Here is a 21325-nt window from a genome sequence, read left to right on the forward strand (position 1 = left end):
TGAAGAAAATGAATATTTGGTAAAATGTTGCACTTCACTGTTTTGTACGTAGTTTGGTGCTCTGTAGTGGCCAAGAAATATTTCATCAACATCCTTGAATGCCTTTTAGGTGATTTTCTCCAGTCCCACTAGAAGTTCTTCAAGTTGCCTGTCATTGATTACCTGTTTCATTTGTGGGCCAACTTCCTGGCATCAGTTATTCTGACTTGAATTATGAATTGGAATAACAAATATAAGCGATCTCAAATAAAATGGTGCATGGTAAGGAAATTTCATAGTGATTTTCATGATTGGCAGCCACGTATTCAGAAAGCAAAATCTTTGTTCTCTAGTGTAATAACCTAGCCAACCCAATTAACAACTCATTGGTATTACCCTTTATATCCTTCGTGACAAAGTTCAGATTAATACAGATAAATTACTCTGGAACCCAAGCACTTGAAAACTGGCTTAGTATAAAATTTTGCCAGCATATTATTGGCCTTTCCTGAAGCCACACTGGCCTTCCACATGATCTGTCTAAGTGGGCCTCTATCCTATTAGAAAGAACTCAAGAATAGCCTTCTTTTGAGATACCAAGATTTAATTAACCAGTCATTGGTTCCTTCATTCCAACTTCCTAATTATCTTTACAGGATGTTATGTTATAGGAAGTTACAAAAATGCTCAAATACCTTAGTAGGAATTCTAGAAGCAGTGTTAACTTCATAATAGTGAAAGTCGAAGTAATTGCAAAATCCAATCGAGCAGTTGCTAACTTCTGAAAGAAAAAATGGTGTATAAAAAGTTACCCTTTTAGAGTTCAATCAACTTCATCCTAGGATACAAGTGAAGCATGTCAAGCAACATAGAACAGTACAGCACAGAAAAGGACATTCACCACAGGAGTTGGCCAAAGTAAGCTGGAAGGTGCTGCTGGCAGGGATGACAGCAGAACAGCAAGGGCATGCGTTTCTGTGAAAAATTAGGAAGGTGCAGGACATACGTATTCGAAAAATGAAGAAATACTCAAATGGTAAAATAGTACAACCGTGGCTGACAAGGGAAGTCAAAGCCATTGTAAAAGCAGAAGAGAGGACATACAACAAAACAAAAATTATTGGGAAGGTAGAGAATTGAGAAGTTTTTAAAGACCCACAGAGAGCAACTAAAAAAATTCATTAGAAAGGATAAGATGAAATATGAAAGCAAGCTAGCAAGTAATATCAAAGTGGATGGTAAAAGTTTTTTCAAGTATGTTAAAAAATAAAAGAGAAATGAAAGTGGATATAAGACTGCTAGAAAACGAGGCAGGAGAAGTAAAAACAGAGGACAGGGAGATGGCTGCTGAACTAAATGAGTATTTTGCATCAGTCTTCACTGTGGAAGACACTACCAGTGTGCCTGATTTTGTAGGTGAAGGAAGAGGAGTGGGTGTATTTACTGTTACAAGAGAGGTGCTCAAAAACCTGAAAGATCTAAAGGTACATAAGTCACCCAGACCAGATGAACTGCGCCCTAGGGTTCTGATAGAGGTAGCGGTAGAGATTGTGGAGGCATTAGAAATTATCTTTCAAAAATCAGTGGACTCTGGCATAGTTGCAGAGAACTGGAAAATTGCTAATGTTCTTTAAGAAAGGAGGAAGGCAGCAGAAAGGAAATTATAGACCAGTTGGCCTGACCTCAGTGGTTGGGAAGATGTTAGAGTCAATTGTTAAAGATGAGGTGATGGAGTACTTGATGACACAAGACAAAATAGTATAAAGTCAGCATGGTTTCCTTCAGGGAAAATACTGCCTGATGAATCTATTGGAATTCTTTGAGGAGATTACAAGTAGGATAAAGGGGATGCAGTGGATGTTGCATATTTGGACTTTCCGAAGGCCTTGACAAGGTGCCACACATAAGGCTACCACACAAGTTAAGAGCCCATGGTATTACATGGAAGTTACTAACATGGTTAGAGCATTGGCTGATTGGTAGGAAGCAGCGAGTGGGAATAAAGGGATCTTTTTCTGGTTGGCTTTTAGTGACTAGTGGTGTTCCACAGGGGTCGGTGTTGGGACCATTTCTTTTTAAGCTGTGTATTAATGATTTAGATGATGGAATAGATGGTTTTGTTGCCAAGTTTGCAGTTGATACGAAGATTGTTGGAGGGGCAGGAAGTGTTGAGGAAACAGGATGCAGAAGGACAGACAGATTAGGAGAATGGGCAAGAAAGTGGCAAATGAGATGCAATGTTAGAAAATACGTGGTCATGCACTTTGGTAGTAGAAATAAATGTGCAGACTATTTTCTAAATGGAGAGAAAATCCAGAAATCTGAGATGCAAAGGGGCTTGTGCAGAACACCCTGAAGGTTGAATTGTTGGTGAGAAAGGCAAATGTCATGTTAGCATTGATTTCAAGAGGTCTAGAATACAAGAGCAATGATGTGATGCTGAGGCTTTATAAGGCACAGGTGAGGCCTCACCTTGAGTATTGTGAACAGTTTTAGGCCCCTCATCCTAGAAGAGATGTGTTGGCATTGGAGAGGGACAAGAGGAGGTTCAGAAGGATGATTCCAATCATGAAAGGGTTATCATATGAGGAACTTTTGATGGTTCTGGGTCTGTACTCTCTGGAATTCAGAAAGATGAGGGGGATCTTATTGAAACCTTTTGAATGTTGAAAGGCCTAGATAGAGTAGATGTGGAAAGTATGTTACCCATGGTGGAAGAGTCTAGGACAAGAGGACACAGCCTCAGGATAGAGGGGCATCCATTCAAAACAGAGATGCACAGAAATTTCTTTAGCCAGAGGATGGTGAACTTGTGGAATTTATTACCACAGGCACCTGTGGAAGCCAGGTCTTTGGGTGTATTTAAGGCAGAGTTTGATAGGTTCTTGATTGGATGGATCAAATAGCCTAATTCTGCTCCTATGTCTAATGGTCTTATGATCTTGTACCACTCTGTCAAGGCACCTCTCATCCTCTCTTTCTACAGGGAGAAAAGCCCTACTCGCTCAACCTAACCTCATAAGACATGCTGTCTAATCCAGGCAAATGTCCTCTGCACTGTCTCTAAAGCTTCCACATCCTTCTTATAATGCAGAAACCAGAACTGAACACAATACTCCAAGTGTGAGCTAATCAAAGTTTTGTAGAGCTGTAACATTGCCTCATGGCCCTTGAACTCAATCCCCCATCTAATGAAGGCCAATACACCATCTCAACTACCCTATCAACTTGCGTGGCAACTTTGAGAGATCTATGGACATAGCTCACAAGATCTCCCTGATCCTCCACATCACTAATAATCTTACCATTAACCTTGTACCCTGCCTTCAAGTTCAACCTTCTAAAGTGTATCACTTCACACTTTTCCAGATTGGACGCCACCTGTCCTTTCTCAATGCAGCTTTGTATCCTATCAATGTTTTGTTGCAAATTACGATAACATTCTACACCATCCACAACACCACCAACCTTCACGTCTTAAGGGTGAACTTAATAGTCCACCCTTGCACTTTGTCATCCAAGCCATTTATAAGGATCAGAAAGAGCATAGGTCCCAGAACATACCACTGACCTCTAAGCAGAATACACTCCGTCTACTATCACCCTCTGCCTTCCACAAGCCAATTCTGAATCCACATAGCCAGGTTTCCCTAGATCTCATACCTTCTTGAAGTTCTGAATGAGTCTTCCATAGACCCCTCATCAAAAGCCTTACTAAAATCTACATACACCACATCCACCACTCTACCTTCATCAAATTGTGTTGAAACTGCTTCAGAAAATTTATTCAGGCTCATGAGCATGGCTTGCCCTTCACAAAGCGATGGTGACTATTGCTAGCAGACTATGATTATAAAAATTATTGCAAGTATTATATGTGACAACAGGCAATACCATCCTATACAAAAGGTAAGCAACACAATTAATTAAGTTTATGAACTTGTTACAGTTTACTGCTGACTCAATTACTGCAGGCCAGTAATCCATTAACGCTGCTTAGTTTCAAGATTTGTATTATGAAATCACTTTTCCATATACATCTAATTACAATGAAATTATGAATTAATATCTATCCATTTCCTCTTTTAAAAAACTGTTGATGTTAAAAATATTGCCCAAAGGAAAAAGATTGCATTAAAGGCTTTATTACCTTGTGTTTTCCCTCACAACGTTTCCGGTTTCTCCTGGCCCAGGTGCTTAAGTTAAAATAATTAAATCTAGAGCAACAAATGGAGGAAGATAATAGGTCAGGCAGCATCTATGAAGAGGAAAAAACAGTTGACATTTTGGGACAAGACCCTTTATTAATTGCATGTGAAAATGTGGCAGATTTTGAGATGAGAGCATATCAAGTCTTATGTGTTCTATGGAAAATAGATGGATATTCATCCAAAGCAGGGGTTCCTAACTGTGGGTCCACAGACCCCTTGTTTAATGGTACTGGGCCATGGCATAAAGTTTGGAACCCCTGATCTAAAGGATCTCCACAGGATTTATTTTTTATATTGCATCAATATACTCTGAAATTCAGAAAATTATCTTTAAATGTAAAACTCTTATGTTATTAGCAATCCTGTTCAGTACCTCCAAAGTTCATGAAGTGTGATTTTGAAAGTAACGCTTTTACTTCTGAGTGAAAATTCATGGATTTTATAGTCACAATATTACCTCATCAAAAAAAAAATCAAATATTGTTACTCGAGAATAAAACTTGATAGCAATACTTTTTGTTCCATTTTTTTCTGGTTTTTATCTTGACTGATTGCTGGATTCAGCTGTTTAATCCTTAGACTGTTATTTTATTTGCAGTTTAACAATTAAATATTGCTTGTATTTTGTGTAGTTCTTATATGCACATAATCATTTAATATGCCTCTCACGGCTATACAAATATAATTCTGGAAAACATTTGAAGCTTCTTTGTTCTGCTGTATTTAAGTAATTGCTTTCTCATTGGTTAACTTGTAGAACAGTATTCAGATATGTAATTTTTAATTGGTTAATTCTTATCTGTAAATTTGAATAGGATTTTCTTGTTCTCAGTGGTATAAGAATAGCTGATTTTGTTAGGTGCCAATTTTAGTTTCTCTCTCTTTTCAATTAGACCTCTATCACTATCCATTTCAATTTCTCAACTTAATAAAACGATCATGAAACAACAAGTTCTATGTTTCTTTCCTGACTTCTAAGAGAACCTTGGATCAAAAAGATCAGAATCCAACAAGTTGCATAGTCAGCAGGATTTTGAAGTTTAGAACTTGGAATACTTGAATACAAAAATGGAATTTTTAGCATACAAGAGATAAGAGCATTTTCTGTTCTCTGAGAGAAAAAGGGTTCTGGCAGTCCTGCTAATTACACTACTGCTGGTGTTCCACCATGGGATGCACCTACTTCAGAAGGTCCCCCTGAGCAATTGTAGCCCACATCAAACTTTCTCTGGAGACAGCAACACCATCTGAACGCTGGAGAATTACTGTCTATGTTGGGCAGTCTCCTAATAAAACAACACTATCTGAAGTTCAAGGAATGGCAGGATGAACATGATATCGACTCTAGCCACTCAGGTGAGGATGACCGTAATTGACAGCTATGTCACAGCAAGCTCCAATAAAGACCAAGTGAAGAACCACAGGACAATAAACACTAAGGAAGTGAAGAACTACAGGACTGAAGATGAAGACAGAAAAGCTCAATTTGCACTGTTCCAAAGAGCAGGGATCTAATCTGTAATGATCAATTCAATACATATTCATTCTTCAGCCAACAAATCAAAACAGATTATCTGGATATGCCACACTGTTGTGAGATTTCTTGTGCCGCACAAATTGGCTGCCAAAATTCCCCACAAGGCTGTTTATATTTGAAAAGTTATTTCATTGGCTACAAAGCCATTTTTAAAAATTTGAGGGTGTGAAAATGAAGCACACACACATCTTTATAATTAGTACTATTAAGCATTCAATTCATGCTAGGAATCAAGTGCTAAGAATAAAGAAACCTAGGCCAAGTTGGATTTGTATTGAACAATTATCAGGCTATAACTCTCTACTCTGAGAGCCATGTGATGTTATGATCATGGTATGGTAGCATAGTGGTTAGCACAATGCCTTAGAGTATCAGTGACCTGGGTTCAATTCCTGCCACTCCCTTTAAGTTGTATGTTCTCCCTGTCACAACATGGGTTTCCTCCAGGTCCTCCGTTTTCCTCCCACAGCCCAAAAATGTACTGGTCGGTAGGTTAACATGTCATTGTAAATTGTCCTGTGATCAGGCATTGCTACGTGGCATAACTCAAAGGGCTAGAAGGGCCTGTTCCGCACTAAATTTTAAAAAATAATTGGAAGCCAAACTTTGGTATTAACCTGGTGCAACATGCTTCCATTACAAGTTTCAAAATCAACTCAAAAAATACACTTTGAAGAAGCCATTTGTCTAAAAAATAGTAACATCCAAAAGAAACTGATCAGTTAAACTTATCACTGATTAGTGGGCAATGTGCACATTTAAGTCCCTATCCAGCTTTAAAATCTGTAACACTTGGTATCAGCAGTTTGTCATGAACTAAAGTGGTTAGCCTTAACCAGCCGTTGTTAACCACATAATCAAAAAAAAAATCAGGAGGGAATACAGCATAAAATGGAATAGTCTTCGTGATATTTCACTGCTTGAAATTATTTATTTCACAAATCAGGCATTTTTCTCAACTTCAGTGTATAAAATAAATGATAGGGATGAAAATAATTTAATGTACAGTGCTGCTTCACTTCCAGGTGAGCTCAACAATTTCCATGCACACTTGAAAGGGAGAATCAAACTGTATCTATGCAAATCCCTGCAGTATCTCGTGACTCTGTGATATCTGTCTTGAAGGCTGATGTCAGAACATTTTTCGACTCTCACACAGCATCAGGTCCTGATGGTGTATCTGGTAGGGCTCTGAAAATATGTGCCAACGAACTGGTGGAAGTGATCAAGGATGCCTTCAATCTCTCACTGCTGCAGTCTGATGTTTCCACTTGCTTCAAAAGGGTGACACCACCACCAGTGCCAAGAGCAGGGTGAGCTTCCTGAATGACTATCACCCAGTGGCACTCACATCCACTGTGAAGTGCTTTGTTAGGTTGGTCATGGCCAAAATCAAATCCTGCCTAAGCAAGGACCTGGACCCACTACAATTTGCCTATTGCCATAATTGGCCTACAACTAATGTAATCTCACTAACTCTCCACTCAGCCTTGTCTCATCTAGACAATAGTAATACCCTTGTCAAACCGCTGTTTATTGATTACAGCTCAGTGTTCAACACAACCAACAATCCAAAATTGAGGCCTCCATACCTCCCTCTGCAACTGGATCCTTGACTTCACCAGGAGATCATAGTTTGTGTGGATTGGCAATAACATCTCCTCCTCACTGATAATCAACTGTAGTGCACCTGAAATATACATGCATAACTCACAGTTCTACTCTTTCAACACCCATGATTGCATGGCTAGGCACAGCTCAAATATCATTTATAAATTTGCTATGACAACTATTAGCAGAATTTCAGATGGTGACAAGGTGGTGAAGAGGAATGAGACATCAGCTGGTTGAGTAGTGCCATGGCAACAAATGTCCACTGTCAGCAAGACAGAAATTGACTGTGGACCTCAGGAAGGGGAAATTGAGGGAACACATACCAGCCCTCATTGAGGCATCAGAAGTAGAAAAGGTTCCTTCAACACCTGTGGATCTATCCTAGGCCCAACATAATAATGCAGTTTAAAAAGTAGGCACAGCAGCAGCTATATTGCATCACGAGTTTGAGGGTAATTGGTATGTCACCAAAGCCACTTGCAAATTTCTACTGATGAGCCATGCAGTGCATTCCAATGGATTGCATCCATCTGGTACAGGATCAGGAAAAGAAAGCTGTAGATAGTTGTAAACTCAGCCAGCTCCATCACGGGCATTAACCTTCCAAGCATCCAGGACACTTTCAGAAGGTGATGCCTCAAGGCAGCAGTATCCATCATAAAGGACCCCCTTCTGCCAGGACATGTCCTCTTCTCATTGCTACCATGAAGGAGAGACAGGAGCCCAAAAACACACACTCGACATGTCAGGAACAGCTTTCTGAATGGACAAAGAATTGAACTATAATTTTTTTCCTTTTTTGCACTACTAATTATTTAATACATACTAGTTTCTGTAATTTAGTTTTTACTACGTATTGCAATATACTGCTACCACCTAACAAATTGCACAACATATGTCAGTGAGATTAAACTTGATTCTGCCATATTCATATAAAGTTGAAGAAAAATACTTAAAAGCAATTCTAAAGATGAAAAGTTTCAAAACACAAGATGTTCCGGGTTCCAAAAGCTTACTTTGAATGTGCAACTGTAAAGCATTAACAGATATTTATGATGAACATTAAGTGTAGTTTCAGAATACAGTATGTACAATATTTTGCTGCCTCAGAAGTGCAGTCACTGCCAATAGTGCAGAAAGTGCAAATGGTGCCTTGATTACTTTTATGAGTTGGTTTACATTACGATTAATATTAAAAAGGATAAAAATAATGAGTTTTGATACAAGGTCAATCTGTTTTTGTCACCACAGATACTGTCTGTACCAAAGAATACCTTCAGTATTTTCTGTTTTTATTTCAGATCTACAACATCTGCAGTAATTCTAAAATGCCTACAGACAAACAGTTGTTTAACACACTAATTTTCTTCACAAAGACACGGGTAATAAAAACCTTTATCGTGACTTTCTATTTTATTGCATTGACAACTGTGTATACAGCATTAAATCAGAAAGTGTTTATTATGTGATGATACAGTATGAAAATGTGAAAATATAACTTTTTTTAAAAAATTGCAAATGGAAATAGTGGTCAAATGTAAAATGTTCGGCTCACACAAAAAAAATTATTCACATTAGCTTGATTACATTATACATTACAATAGGCCAAAACCTAAACTTTTATTTAATTACACAAATTTTCCAAGAGGCACAACGACAACGTCACTAACATGTAAAGTAGCATTTTGCAAGCTATTAGAGAAATATGCAGTTTGGCAATTTGGAGGATAACAAAGTGTACACATCATAAAATCCAATTTCTCTTTTTTTTATTAAAAAAGAAAAAATATACAAAACAACTAGACATTTATGCAGTTTAAGTCAGCTTGATTCATCTTCACAGCAATATAAATCACTGGTTTTAATCCATGACCGTTTTTTTTTTGCATTTGATGCCATTTTGTATTCAAATGGACATTGTACACTGGATAAACTATAAGAAAAAAACAGGAAAACAGAATGAAAGCTTCTATTCACTATAATTATGAAATCAGTAGTAGTGCAGTTTATAAAACAGGGCAAGCTAAATTAATATAGAATTTTTCAAGATGGACACTCAAACTTAAGTTGCCTTTTGAATTAAAATATTCACAGGCAAAATACTGAAACATTTAACTAGAAGAAACACTACATAGATATCTTTAAAAATAATTATGTGATGGAGAGCATTTGGTAAAGACGCTCAGTACACATGCACATTTATCCACACAAACATCACCTTACCATTCTGCTATAGTTGACTGAATGTGCACACTTCAATGTCTTCCCTGGTATATTCTTATAATGGGTTTGCTTTATGATACCATTCCCACCATACACGGTGGAATATTCAATTTCTTTAGTAATGCAGATGCATAAGTGTATATATTGTTTGTATACTGTATTTAAGGTAGATACACCCTATCCTCATTATATGCATCTTTAGACTGCGGATTCATAGTTATGTGAGGAACCTATTTCTACCGATGTCTCCTTGTATGCGTCCAAAACTCAGTTATGCGAAGAGCACTGTTTTCCCGTCAATACAAGTCAGGTGCACGCGCCTCACTATCTCACTCCCGCCAGTCTCGCATTAGTTTTGGCAAGGTGTGGATGCTCTTGCGCTCTTAAACTTTTGTTGGCTTTACCTACGGTGCAGTGATTTTGTGCTTGAAATATTTAACTATGCCTCCTAAGCATCCATTGTCATGTCCTGGGCCGTCAGCCGAACGGCAGAGAACCGCTTTAACACTTGAAAAAAAAAGTTGGAAATTATAAACAGCACGGCATCAGGTGAAGGTAACACAGCTCTGGGACGCTACTGCTGGGAACAAAATCTTGCTTTTAAAGTTCTTTTGTTGCTTGGCAATGTGCCAGCCCATCCCAAACACACCTACCACTGTTGGTGAGTACTGTACACCCTAGTAAGTTAACTTTCAATGATTTATTACATTGAATATTATCTTAAATTGATGAAATATAATACGAATGTGCCTTGTGGTACTGCTTTTGTGTCATATTGGTATGAAAATGTGAATAAATTACAGATAAAACATTTAGGAAGCCCTCTGGAACACATCCCTATTTTCTCCATTTAAATAATTATTCACATTATGCGTCAACTGCGAGGATCGTATCCCTCGCATATAACGAGGATAGGGTGTACTTCTATTCTATAGTAGGATTGTAACTTCATTTTGGAGTGCATCATATTGATTCATTGGATGTTGTAAGTTAACTTTGTAAGTAATTAAAAATTATCGCTAGGGGTGGGAGGAGGAAAAAGATTGAACTGACAGGAGTTCACACTGAACAAAGTATGCAGCTCTAATGGTGTTTTCTGGTAGATATTGAGTAAATATTGGCAGTTTTCTTTTCACTACTTTTACTAATTTTTTTAAGCTTGATTTTTTGACACACCAAATAAATACCCTTGCATGGAAAGTGCCAACTCCACCCGTTTTTTTTCCTTCAGTGAAAACCCACATAACAAATTACAAGGGTTACATATGAACACACAAATTAGAAATATCAAGTAGCCACCTGTATCTTTGATTCACTAAGATCACTTGTATGACTGGAGTCTGAGCTCTGCCCCACCTACGCCCAGTAACCTTTCATTCCCTTGATAACCAAAATCATTACCACATTCCTCAATCAAATTGTACAATGTATATTAATGGACTATTATATTAGAAAAAGATTAAAGCTTATTATCCTTTAACTACTTACATCATCATAACTGAAGTTTGCATATCCTTGCTGGAGGCTGTCTCTTCGCCTAAAAGCATCTGCAATAAAAATATATCTTGAGTTTTGACTAAGCTGTTTTCACTTGTTATTTCAAACAAAATAAAATCTGCATGACACAGTGAAGAAATAGGAAATAAATGGTAAAATCCTCAGAAAGTTATCCAGGAGAGCGATGGAGGTATTTAATTAGGTTTGGTCACTAGGTTTAATGGGGCGGGGGTGAGAAGCTGAACTAAGGTCTCCAGAATTCTGCAGACAATACCAAGGCGACATAGTTAAATGTTAAACAACTGTAAAATTCAATATAAAAATAAACAAGCAGACAGTCCTACAGCACAGAAGCAGATCCTTGAGCCCATCTAGTATGTTAAGCGCTCCCTGGTCCCAGTGATCTGCACTTGGACCCCAGTCCTCCGTATCTCTCCCACTCCAAAACTTCTACTTTTGCATTTGAACCTGAACCTATAATTTCCACTGGCAGCTCATTCTACTCACACTACTTTCTCAGTGAAGAAGCTCCCCCTCAAGATCCCTTTGAATATTTAACCTTTCACCATTAACCTATGACCTCTAGCTCTAGTCTTACTGTCTGACAGTTTTATTACCCCATTTTTCCAGTTGGTCCAGATCCCACTGCAAGCTTTCATAGCCTTCTTCACTGTCTACTATGCCACAGATCTTGATAACATCTGCAAATTTGCTGATACAGTTGACCACATTATTACCCAAATCTTGAATATAAATAACAAACAAAAGACCCAGCACTGCTCCCTGCAACATTCTAGTCACAGAGGCAAGCATCTATGATCTCATCCTGAATACCAAGTTACAGAACCTTCTGGACCAGCATCCCATTCAGGACATCCCCCCCCACCCCCCCACAAGGCCTTGATAAAGTCCATGCAGACTATGCAATTGCCTTTTCTTCACCAACATTCCTTGTAACCTCTTCAAAAAATTCTACTAAGATGGGTTAAAGACGAGCTACCTATGCACGAAGCCATGGTGGCTATCCCGAATCAGGCACAGGCCATCCAAGTACTTACCTATCCTGTCCCTTAAAATAACTTACCCGCTACTGACGTCAGTCTCACTGGCCTACAATTTCCTGGCTTATTCTCAGAGTCTTTCTTGAACAACATAACATTAGCTATCCTTCTGTCCTCCAGCACCTCACTTGTGGCTAAGAATGTTTTAAATATTTCTGCCAAACCACTGCAATTTCTGACCAGCCTCCCACAAGGTCCAAGGAGACACCTTGTCAAAGCCTGGGAACTTATCCACTCTGATCTGCCTCAAGACAGCAGGACTTCCTCTTCTGTAATCTAGATACGATCCATGACCTTACTACTGTTTTGCCTCAGTTCTATAGACTTTATGCCCATGTCCCGAGTAAATACAAATAAAACATATACATTTAATATGGTACAAAAGGACAAGAAAAAATCAAAAGGAGATCAAGGGAGGTGAAGACAGAATGAAGGAGCATTTGTTGTTTCTGGGCCTCTACTTGGGAGTTCAGAAGGATGGGGGGGCAGGAAGGAGGAATCTCAATGAAATCTAATGGATACTGCAAGGCCTGGATAGAATAGATATACAGAGCATGTTCACATTAGCAGCAGAGCCTAGGATCCAAGGGCATGGCAGACCAAGTCAATATTGAAGTAGTGCAAGTATTTTACACTTGTAGAGAAGGATCCTGCAAAGTAGTGACTGGGGTTTCATGCAGCAAACCAGTGTCGGTGCAGGCTACACTGCATTTTTCATTAAGTGTGCACAATGTTCTTAGTTCCAGTCTTAACTGTGTATCCTCTTTCCCAAACACCTCACACCCTCCTCCAACCCAACTAAAATAAAACAATAACTCTACTGGTGCCAAGTTTGTCCTTCAGGGTAATAGTACAAACAAAATCTCTCTTCATAAGAAAAGCATACCTGTAACCGCCCTTAACTTTACACAGCAGGCAACATAGTCATCAAAGTAAGTCTTCCCATTTTTGCAGTACCGCTTTATAATACCACTTATAGCTTGAGCACTCAACCTGTATCCTAGAAATATCACAAAAAATTCTCGGTTAACAAGTTACAAAATACTTTACGAAGTCTGCAATAAGCACAATAGAAACTTGGAATCTACAAAGGCCAAAAGTAATCCCAAGCTCCCTTGTCCAGCTACATTTATTTCAGAGATTCCAGACCATATACCATGATGTTGGAAAGTAAATCATAACAATAAAACATTGAAAGTCAAATGCTAAGAAACTTGCTTTTTGTAGCCAACATTAACAATGTCAGCTAACAATCTTCACTGCTATTGCCTTTATAAATTTGGAGTGCAGACAAATCATAATCTCATTGGTAGGTGTTCAGGCAAGTCAGCAATAGTAGTTGAATCATTTGATTTAACCACAATGGATATTATACATTGTCATTTTTATTTTTTAAAAACAAGCTGCATTCCAATTACCAAAAAGGTTCTGCAAACCCCGAAGCTGGAGGAAAAATGTTTGATTAGATTACAATAAAACAACAAAGAAAATCAAAGAAGGTTGAGAAAGCATTGGAAATTAAATGAAAAACCAATAAAATGTTGAATGCTGAAAAAAAAAGTCTAGTTCTGTGTGATTAGTAATGATTTAAAATAGTACAACAGCAAAAATTTTTAAAAAAAGGAAGAAAACAGGAGAGCCAAAAGGTTGTTGAAGCCATGGGGAATTTACTTCAGCACCGAGGATTTTGCTAAAGACCCAATATAAAAATGCTGCCCAAAAACTGGAGAAGATAAAAACCGGCAGTGAAAAGGCTAGCTCTATTTAACACAGATAAGACAAGTTATCGAGATACAGAGAATTTCAAATTGCCAGACAATTAAGCATAGGTTGGTTTAGTGTAGGATACAATGATTGGTTTGGACACAGTGGGAAAAGGGGCTTACATCTGTATTGTACAGTTTCAGGACTACAGAGATTGCTATGAGCTGTCAGCTATAATCTATCAAACCTCCTTGGATATAGGGTTAGCATTAAAACACAGGAGGACTGTGACATGTTATAAGCTTTACTCATGCAAAGGGAAATGGGTATATACCGATAGAACTTGGGAGATGAAGCTTTAGAAATAATGCAGGTTACTCAGTTTTATTGAGAAAATTGTAATTGATTAACAATATTTTGTTCAGGTGGTAGAGATGATAGCGGTGCAATAGGATGGGCAAATATTAAAGATTACAAAAAAAAAATCAACTGATAAGGTAGCGCATAGTCAGTAGCTAGCAAATCTGAAGTCCTTAATAAAACTTAATAAAGTTCATTGCGCATTGATCTAAAATTGGCTAACGGCTGCAAAAAATTGATTATTTTTAAACACAAGAGTTGATGGATTATTTAACATGGAGGTGGAATTTCTATATCACAGGTTCAGTACTAGAATGATTTCTATCTCTATTATATACAGTAATGAATTGTTTTATACAGAGGATTTTCAAAAACTAAACTAAAAAATTGGAAGAATAGGGTTGATATATGATAAACAAATCAATGATATTTTAGCAAGAGTGGGATCAATATCTGGTTCTAAAAGGGGATAAGATGAGAGAGAGATCTGGAGATGTCTCTATGCAATTAGAGGGCGAGGCGGACCATCTTTGGAAAAAGCAGGACCGACTAAAATACAAGATTATCCTTGGCTTTAAAGCTGGAAAGCAAAAGAGTTTTTGCTGAATTCAAACAAAACAAGCTCTGACACAGCTAAAGAATGGCATCAATTTTAGATGCCACAATTCAGGAATAACTTGAAGGCTTTGAATATCATACAAAAAAAAGACTCATTTAATCTTCCCCACCCCCTAAAATACTCTAATGGGACGCGCACAGGGTTCAAATCTATAATTGCTAGAGATGGCAATGGTAAATAAAAGCCAGATTTTCAGCAAATATATTTGCACAGTTCAGTATGAGAAGAAAAAGCCAAGATTTGGATCATATAAAGAAAATGTTTATGTGAAGATGGTTTGTGACTTGGAAGTGAACTTGCACAGTGATTCTCCCCAATCTTTGCTGCGTTACTGACAAGGAAATGAGGTAGAAGTTTGGCAGATCATGTCAAGGGCATCATGACAACAGCTAAAACACAGCAGATGAAATGAACGAAAGGCATATTCAGTGATGACAGCATATGAACTACTTCGTGCCAAGGGACATCATGCTCAGCTAGGCAGAGCTAAAGATGGCACCAGAGGGTGACTTCTCCCTGCTCATCAGCAAACAGCTAAATTCTTCCAATTCTGATGTCTCTATTTTCCTTTTCAGAGTGGCTAGGGTCAAGATCTTTGATTTACAGTGGCACTCAAAAACTGGGGTCTTCAACAAGGGAGTGTTCCTGTTCTTGAAGCTCACTGATCGGCCGGGTTTCCAGGTCAGCCTGAAGTCAGGTGACTTAGAGGCCTGCATGGCCCCGTGGATGAGAATTCTTGCCGGAGTCACATACTGAAGCGCAGCAGTAGCCGGAACATCGAAGACATTGAGAGTGACTGTCAGAAGATCCTGCACTCTGTAATCGATTTGTTGATTCCATACGGGGTATGAAGGGAAAGCAGGTACAGGGTTCTGAGTTGGATGATCAGCAGGCTCGAAGGGCCAAATGGCCTACTCCTGCACCTATTTTCTATGTTTCTATTCTCAAGTTGGGGAATTCAAAATAAAAAAGCAACACTTCAGACTGACTGTTATATCAAAACAGTGACTGTCATCTACTGTCGCTGTGAAAGGAGTGATGTCGGTCTCTCCCTTGTTAGTGAGAGAGAGATAGTCTGTGGGATGTTGAAATTTTGGAGTAAACATTTAGTTTTTGATGTAGTGTGGATCATGGTCTCTCTTTGTGGGCTCTGCTGTTGCTTGAATGGAATGGTGGGCAGTGGGAATACTGATCCTTTATGCTAGAATATTGGGGGGGTTAGGTGGGGAAGAAGAGGATTGACGCTGCTTGTATGTGTGAATCTTACGTCTTTTTTCTGTCATTCACACTTTGGGATATTTTCCTCTATTTCGAGGATGTCTGAGAGAGCAAGAATTTTGGGTTGTATATTGTATATATTCTCTGACATCAAATGGAACAATGGAACTATTGTTAAAGCTGCACTTATCTAGAAAGATAGAAGGTATTCCCAACTTGTGACTTGATGGAGTGGCTTTGATGTACAGCAGAATACCTCACCTCTGACCAGTTGTTACGTCCACAGAGTTTGCAGTGAAGGTTTTGGTAAAGCTGCCATTCTAATTTCTTCCCTCCAACCTCACACTGCAACATCGATAGAAATGAATTCACCAGCGTTCTCGAGTGCCTAACTTTATCCTCGTTGAATAAATGGTCCCAAGCAGAAAGAATTACAGTTACCTAGATAGATTGGTAGAGCTGCGACTGTTTACCGTACAGCAGAAAGAGCTAAAATGCGATAAGATATTTAAAGGCAATGCTCAGCTAGCAGACCTGTTATTTTACAGTGCCAACAATCCAGATTTACTCTAGATCTTAAGTATAATTTCCCAGGTTTGCATATTTTCCCTGTGACCACGTGGGTTCCCTCCAGGTCCACTGACTTCCTTCCACATCCAAAAGACGTGCAACCCGAGAGATTAATTTAACTCTGCAAATTGCCCCTTGTGGGTAGAATCTGGTGGGTAGGGAAAGATGATAGATAGAGGAACTGCTCTGCAAGCCAGTATCAGTATGTAAAATGGCTTCCTTCAAATTTACAAGGGAATGCGGAAAGGGAGAAGATAGAACAGAAACTATTTATGTTACAGTAACAGTATAAAAGGTCACAGATTTTTGAAGATTAGCTAAAACCCAGGGAGCAATGTATGGGGACTTTTAAAATGAGTAGATAAAATGTTATCACAGCTGAGAATGGTGAATAGATTCAGTTGAGTCCTTGAACTGACAAAATACTTGACAGAAAATACAGATACATAGGCAAAAGCGGGAAAATTTGTTTGAAGAACAAACTAATCAACTTTTCTGATCAGAGATTGAAGTTATCACCACCTTTCCAATACACATTCCTTACTTGGAATTGACATCAGCTGTCTTTGTATCTAAAAGGCTTTCTCAGGACCAATGTCAAAAATTAATCTAGTTACCAGGACTTGACACAAATTGAGTAGGCACTACTTGCAACAGCAGCTGGAAAGTAGCTACAGTTTTGATGTTTGAAACGCAATTTACAAAAACATTTGCACATGCAAAAATTCTGCTTTATCAACAGATGTGCCACAAGACAAGCTAGAAACAAAACTATCAGCAAAAAATCAAATATGGTGAAAATTTTGTTAAAAGTAGTCCCAGGGTCCCTGAACTTCAACTACAGTTAATAACTAGGCTACTTCATTTTCAACTCTAGATAACATGGTCCATTTCTAGCCCAAAAAATATTGCTTTAGAGCATGGATTTCCAATCTTTTTAATGCCACAGACCAATGCCGTTAAGCAAGGGGTCCGTGGACCCCAGGTTGGGAACCCCTGCTTTTGAGTGTAACTGTTTTAATTTCTCTGAAGATTTGTACAATTTATTCTATGCTGATACTTCCCAACACTCCAAATTTACATTAGGTAGCTTGGAAAACAAACCAGTTTTGCTGATTTCAGTTTGAGTAAATACGAAAAAAAAATTGCTCAAGGAAAGCATAAACTAACTTAATTACCTTATGCTCAACTATGCACTCTCCTGAATGACTTCAGACTCATTCTCTTGGTTATCCTACTCAGCCAGTAACAATCTTGACCACCAATGCAGGTTTTTTGGTGAAATTCTGCCAGAAGTCAGAGTTTTAATATTACAATTCAATCTCCCATGGCTTTACACTTATAGTCAGAGAACATGGTCTCTTTCCTATTAGTCACTGTTCAGCATCTCTCCTCGTGTCTCTGACTCTAGTTCCCTTCTGCTTCTACATAACTTTCTTGCTATTCATTTTAGTTTGATTTTATTACCTTTATCCAGAAGAGAAAGCAAATGGCCCAGAATGACTTAATGGAAAAGGAAAATTAAAGGTCTGCAAGATACATTTCTGGAGCTTCAAGAAGCAGTGCCTTAGAAAGGTGGCATCCATCATCAAGGACCCCACCACCTAGGACATGCCCTCTTCTCATTGTTACTGTCAAGATGGAGGTACAGGAGCCTGAAGGCACACTCAATGATTCAAGAACAGCTTCCTCTCCTCTGCCATCTGATTTCAAAAATGGACATTTTATAAATTAATGTCCATTTTTGGTCCATAAACACCTCATTATTTTTTTAAATTTCTGTTTTTAATCACTAGTTATTTTAACATAACTATTTAATTGTGTTGGCACGTGGCCAAGTGGTTAAGGCGTTGGTCTAGTGATCTGAAGGTCACTAGTTCGAGCCTCAGCTAAGGCAACGTGTTGTGTCCTTGAGCAAGACACTTAACCACACATTGCTCTGTGATGACACCAGTGCCAAGCTTTATCAGCCCCTGCCCTTCCCTTGGACAACATTGATGGTGTGGAGAGGGCAACTGTGCCCTGGAAACTTTCCAAGGTGCAAATGCATGGTCTCACAAGACTAATGGATGCATATTATATTATATATTTAATATGCATATATAATTACTGTAATTTCATTTTTTTTCTATATTTAACAGGTATTGCATTGTACTGCTGCCACAAAGTCAAATTTCATGGCAAATGCTAGTGATATTAAACCTGATTCTGGAGGAGTTAATAGGCAATACTTGGCCTGCAGTCCCTGGCAGTTACCTTTTAACATCTGCCTCACTGAGGTTTCCCCATGACTCCCCCGCCCTCAAACCACTTTGCTCAAGCACTACCAGTCTATCTTCGAATCATCAACTCAAAACTTGCATGTTCCTTTTTTGCTGTTGTTACCTTTTAAACCTCTAACATGCCATGGACCAATACTATTAAGCAAGTGACCCATGGACTCCAGATTGGGAGCCCTTGCTCTAATCCAACACTTCTCAAGAATGCATTTACTCCCTGAAAATGTGGGTGCCATGACGTTCCCTTATTTGGCCCGTTAAAAGTTTTGCTTTGTTTTTATAGTACACTTATATTACTTAAATTATCAGTAATCCTTTTACCCCATTAATATGGTTTATAGAACAAAAAAGCTTGAGATGGTTATTAAAAGTTCACAAAACATTTGAAACATTAGTTTCAAAATAGATAGTGTATTTTGGAAAAACAATCTTCTCATAACTTCGTTATCCCTAGTGTCCCCAGAATAAAGTGTTAAAAAGAATATTTTCTAGATACTTAAGTTCCATACATTTAAATATCATGACAAGTGTAAAGAAAAATTAGACCATTTATTTTTAAGTAATAATTAGCACTAATGAAGATCAAGTTTTATAATGTCCTATATATCACTCCACTGCTTTGGCAATACACTCAAAAACAAGTGGTCTAAGAGTTTAAGGTATTAAGCAAAATTTGTTAAAATTAACTTCCTTTTACTTTTCTACTGAAGAATAAAGTTCTAAGTTACAAAATGTTCTTCAAAAATATTTACAAGCAAACAATTTGCTCAGGCACACCAATAATTAGTCATGCAAACATTTTAGGATAACAAGAATAACATTTGTTAACACTAAACAGAACTGCCATAAAAATATATTGCAAAACACAAACAGAATGTATTAAACTGTCCACTAATTTTGTTTGGTAATATCAGCTTAGCCATTCTATAATTTGCTGAAAAGAATAGATGCTGAGATTTTGTACTTACCCATTGATGTAATAGCCTGGCCAAGTTCAAGTGGCTCTACAGTCCCACTTCTGTCCTGATCATACATCATGAAGTTCTGTTTCCAACCACTGAGTGCTGCCCACAGTTCTTTAAATTCATTAAAGCCCATCTTCCCAGTCATATCTCTCTGAAAAGCTCGAGTCAAGAATTGTGCTCGTTGTTGATAAAAAAAAATAAATAGTGCAAAAAATAAATGTAGTCCTGAACGTATTTCACTATATCAACGGCTCCCAATATTTCAGTAACTTTATTCCAATTAGGAAGCAAAACAGTACAAACTTTAACTAAGTGTTTAATATACGAGACACTAAAAGACCAGAGTTACCTAAATCAGTAAAGGTATGGCAAAAGAAAAAAATATTTCAAGAATTAAAACAGTTTCATTTTTAATAATCACTATTTTGATATCAACTTCAAAAATGAGGATATAACAACATTGCAGGTCCATGAAATTAGTCCCTCCCCCCCCCCAAAAAAAGCCAGATTATTAACCAAGCAGTTACAAAGATTTAGAATACCAGTAAAAAAAACACTAAAATTTGCAGCATTCTAACTAACTCAGTTGAGTTTTTAGTCAATAGCAAAATCCAACACTAGTGGTGGAATCCTCAGCATTGGTAACCCCACTGAATGTCAAGTGTAATTTGTTAGATTCTCTCTCCTTTGTCACTGCCAGGCAGAATGTTATATTGATTTCAGTTTTACCAGACTGCCTCGATGCCACATTAAATCAAATGATAGCTTGACAGGCAAGGCAATCGCTCTGGCCTTGCCTCCAGAATTCAACTTTTGATCCACCTTTTGGTCCAGAGACAAGTCCTGAAAGCCAGGGTGGGCAAAGTATGTTTTACAGAGATCAAAGACAGTTCCAAAATTGAGCTAAATCAACACTGCCATCTCCACATTTTAAATGGATAACATTATTTTAATGTATTAAAAACCATCGATGGTTGCTAGCACATTACTATCACTAAATCTAGGCCATTAACTATGCTACCTTCTGATCATGTTGTGACACCAGAAATAATTTCAGCATTTTCAACTTCACTTTAGACTTACAGCATTGTGGTTTTTATATATTAACTAATTTTAATCACCAACAACCTGAAAATCCGATATACAGGTTATGTGATCAAGACCATTTTTTGTAATTTTGTATCAATATACATATAAAGGTGAAGGATACATCCAACATGGATATCATGATTCTGCAAGTCTCCAAACTAAAAGCTGAAAAGCAATATAATAATCAGGCATGCTAGATACAAAATGAACAATGGGTCATAAAAAACATACATCTAGCATTTGTCAAGTTTATTGAAAAATCCAAACATGCAAGCTAGTTGAAATAAATCTTAATTTAATTTTTTTGCCAATTCTAAGCCATTTGAAAATAATTATAAAATATTATACACTCTTCTACAAACCAAGTCTTCCTCAGTCCACATTGAATCAAAAAGTAAA

The 21325-nt window shown here is 37.8% G+C and overlaps 1 protein-coding gene across 1 annotated transcript in view; it reads right to left on the reverse strand.

The window, feature by feature from the left end:
- Nucleotides 1–9093: 9093 nt before the first annotated feature.
- Nucleotides 9094–21325, reverse strand: part of LOC132392505 (grancalcin-like) — a 32256-nt gene continuing 20024 nt past the window's right edge. The window contains exons 4-8 of the mRNA XM_059966448.1: nt 21048–21091; nt 19841–19988; nt 13009–13122; nt 11053–11111; nt 9094–9274 (exon numbers count right to left, since the gene is read on the reverse strand). Coding sequence (XP_059822431.1) covers nt 9248–9274; nt 11053–11111; nt 13009–13122; nt 19841–19988; nt 21048–21091 — 392 coding nt within the window. The 3' untranslated portion in view covers nt 9094–9247. The remainder of the gene's footprint in view (nt 9275–11052; nt 11112–13008; nt 13123–19840; nt 19989–21047; nt 21092–21325) is intronic.

This window comes from Hypanus sabinus, chromosome 4 (genome assembly GCF_030144855.1).
Source record: "Hypanus sabinus isolate sHypSab1 chromosome 4, sHypSab1.hap1, whole genome shotgun sequence".
Classification (NCBI taxonomy): Eukaryota; Metazoa; Chordata; class Chondrichthyes; order Myliobatiformes; family Dasyatidae; genus Hypanus; species Hypanus sabinus.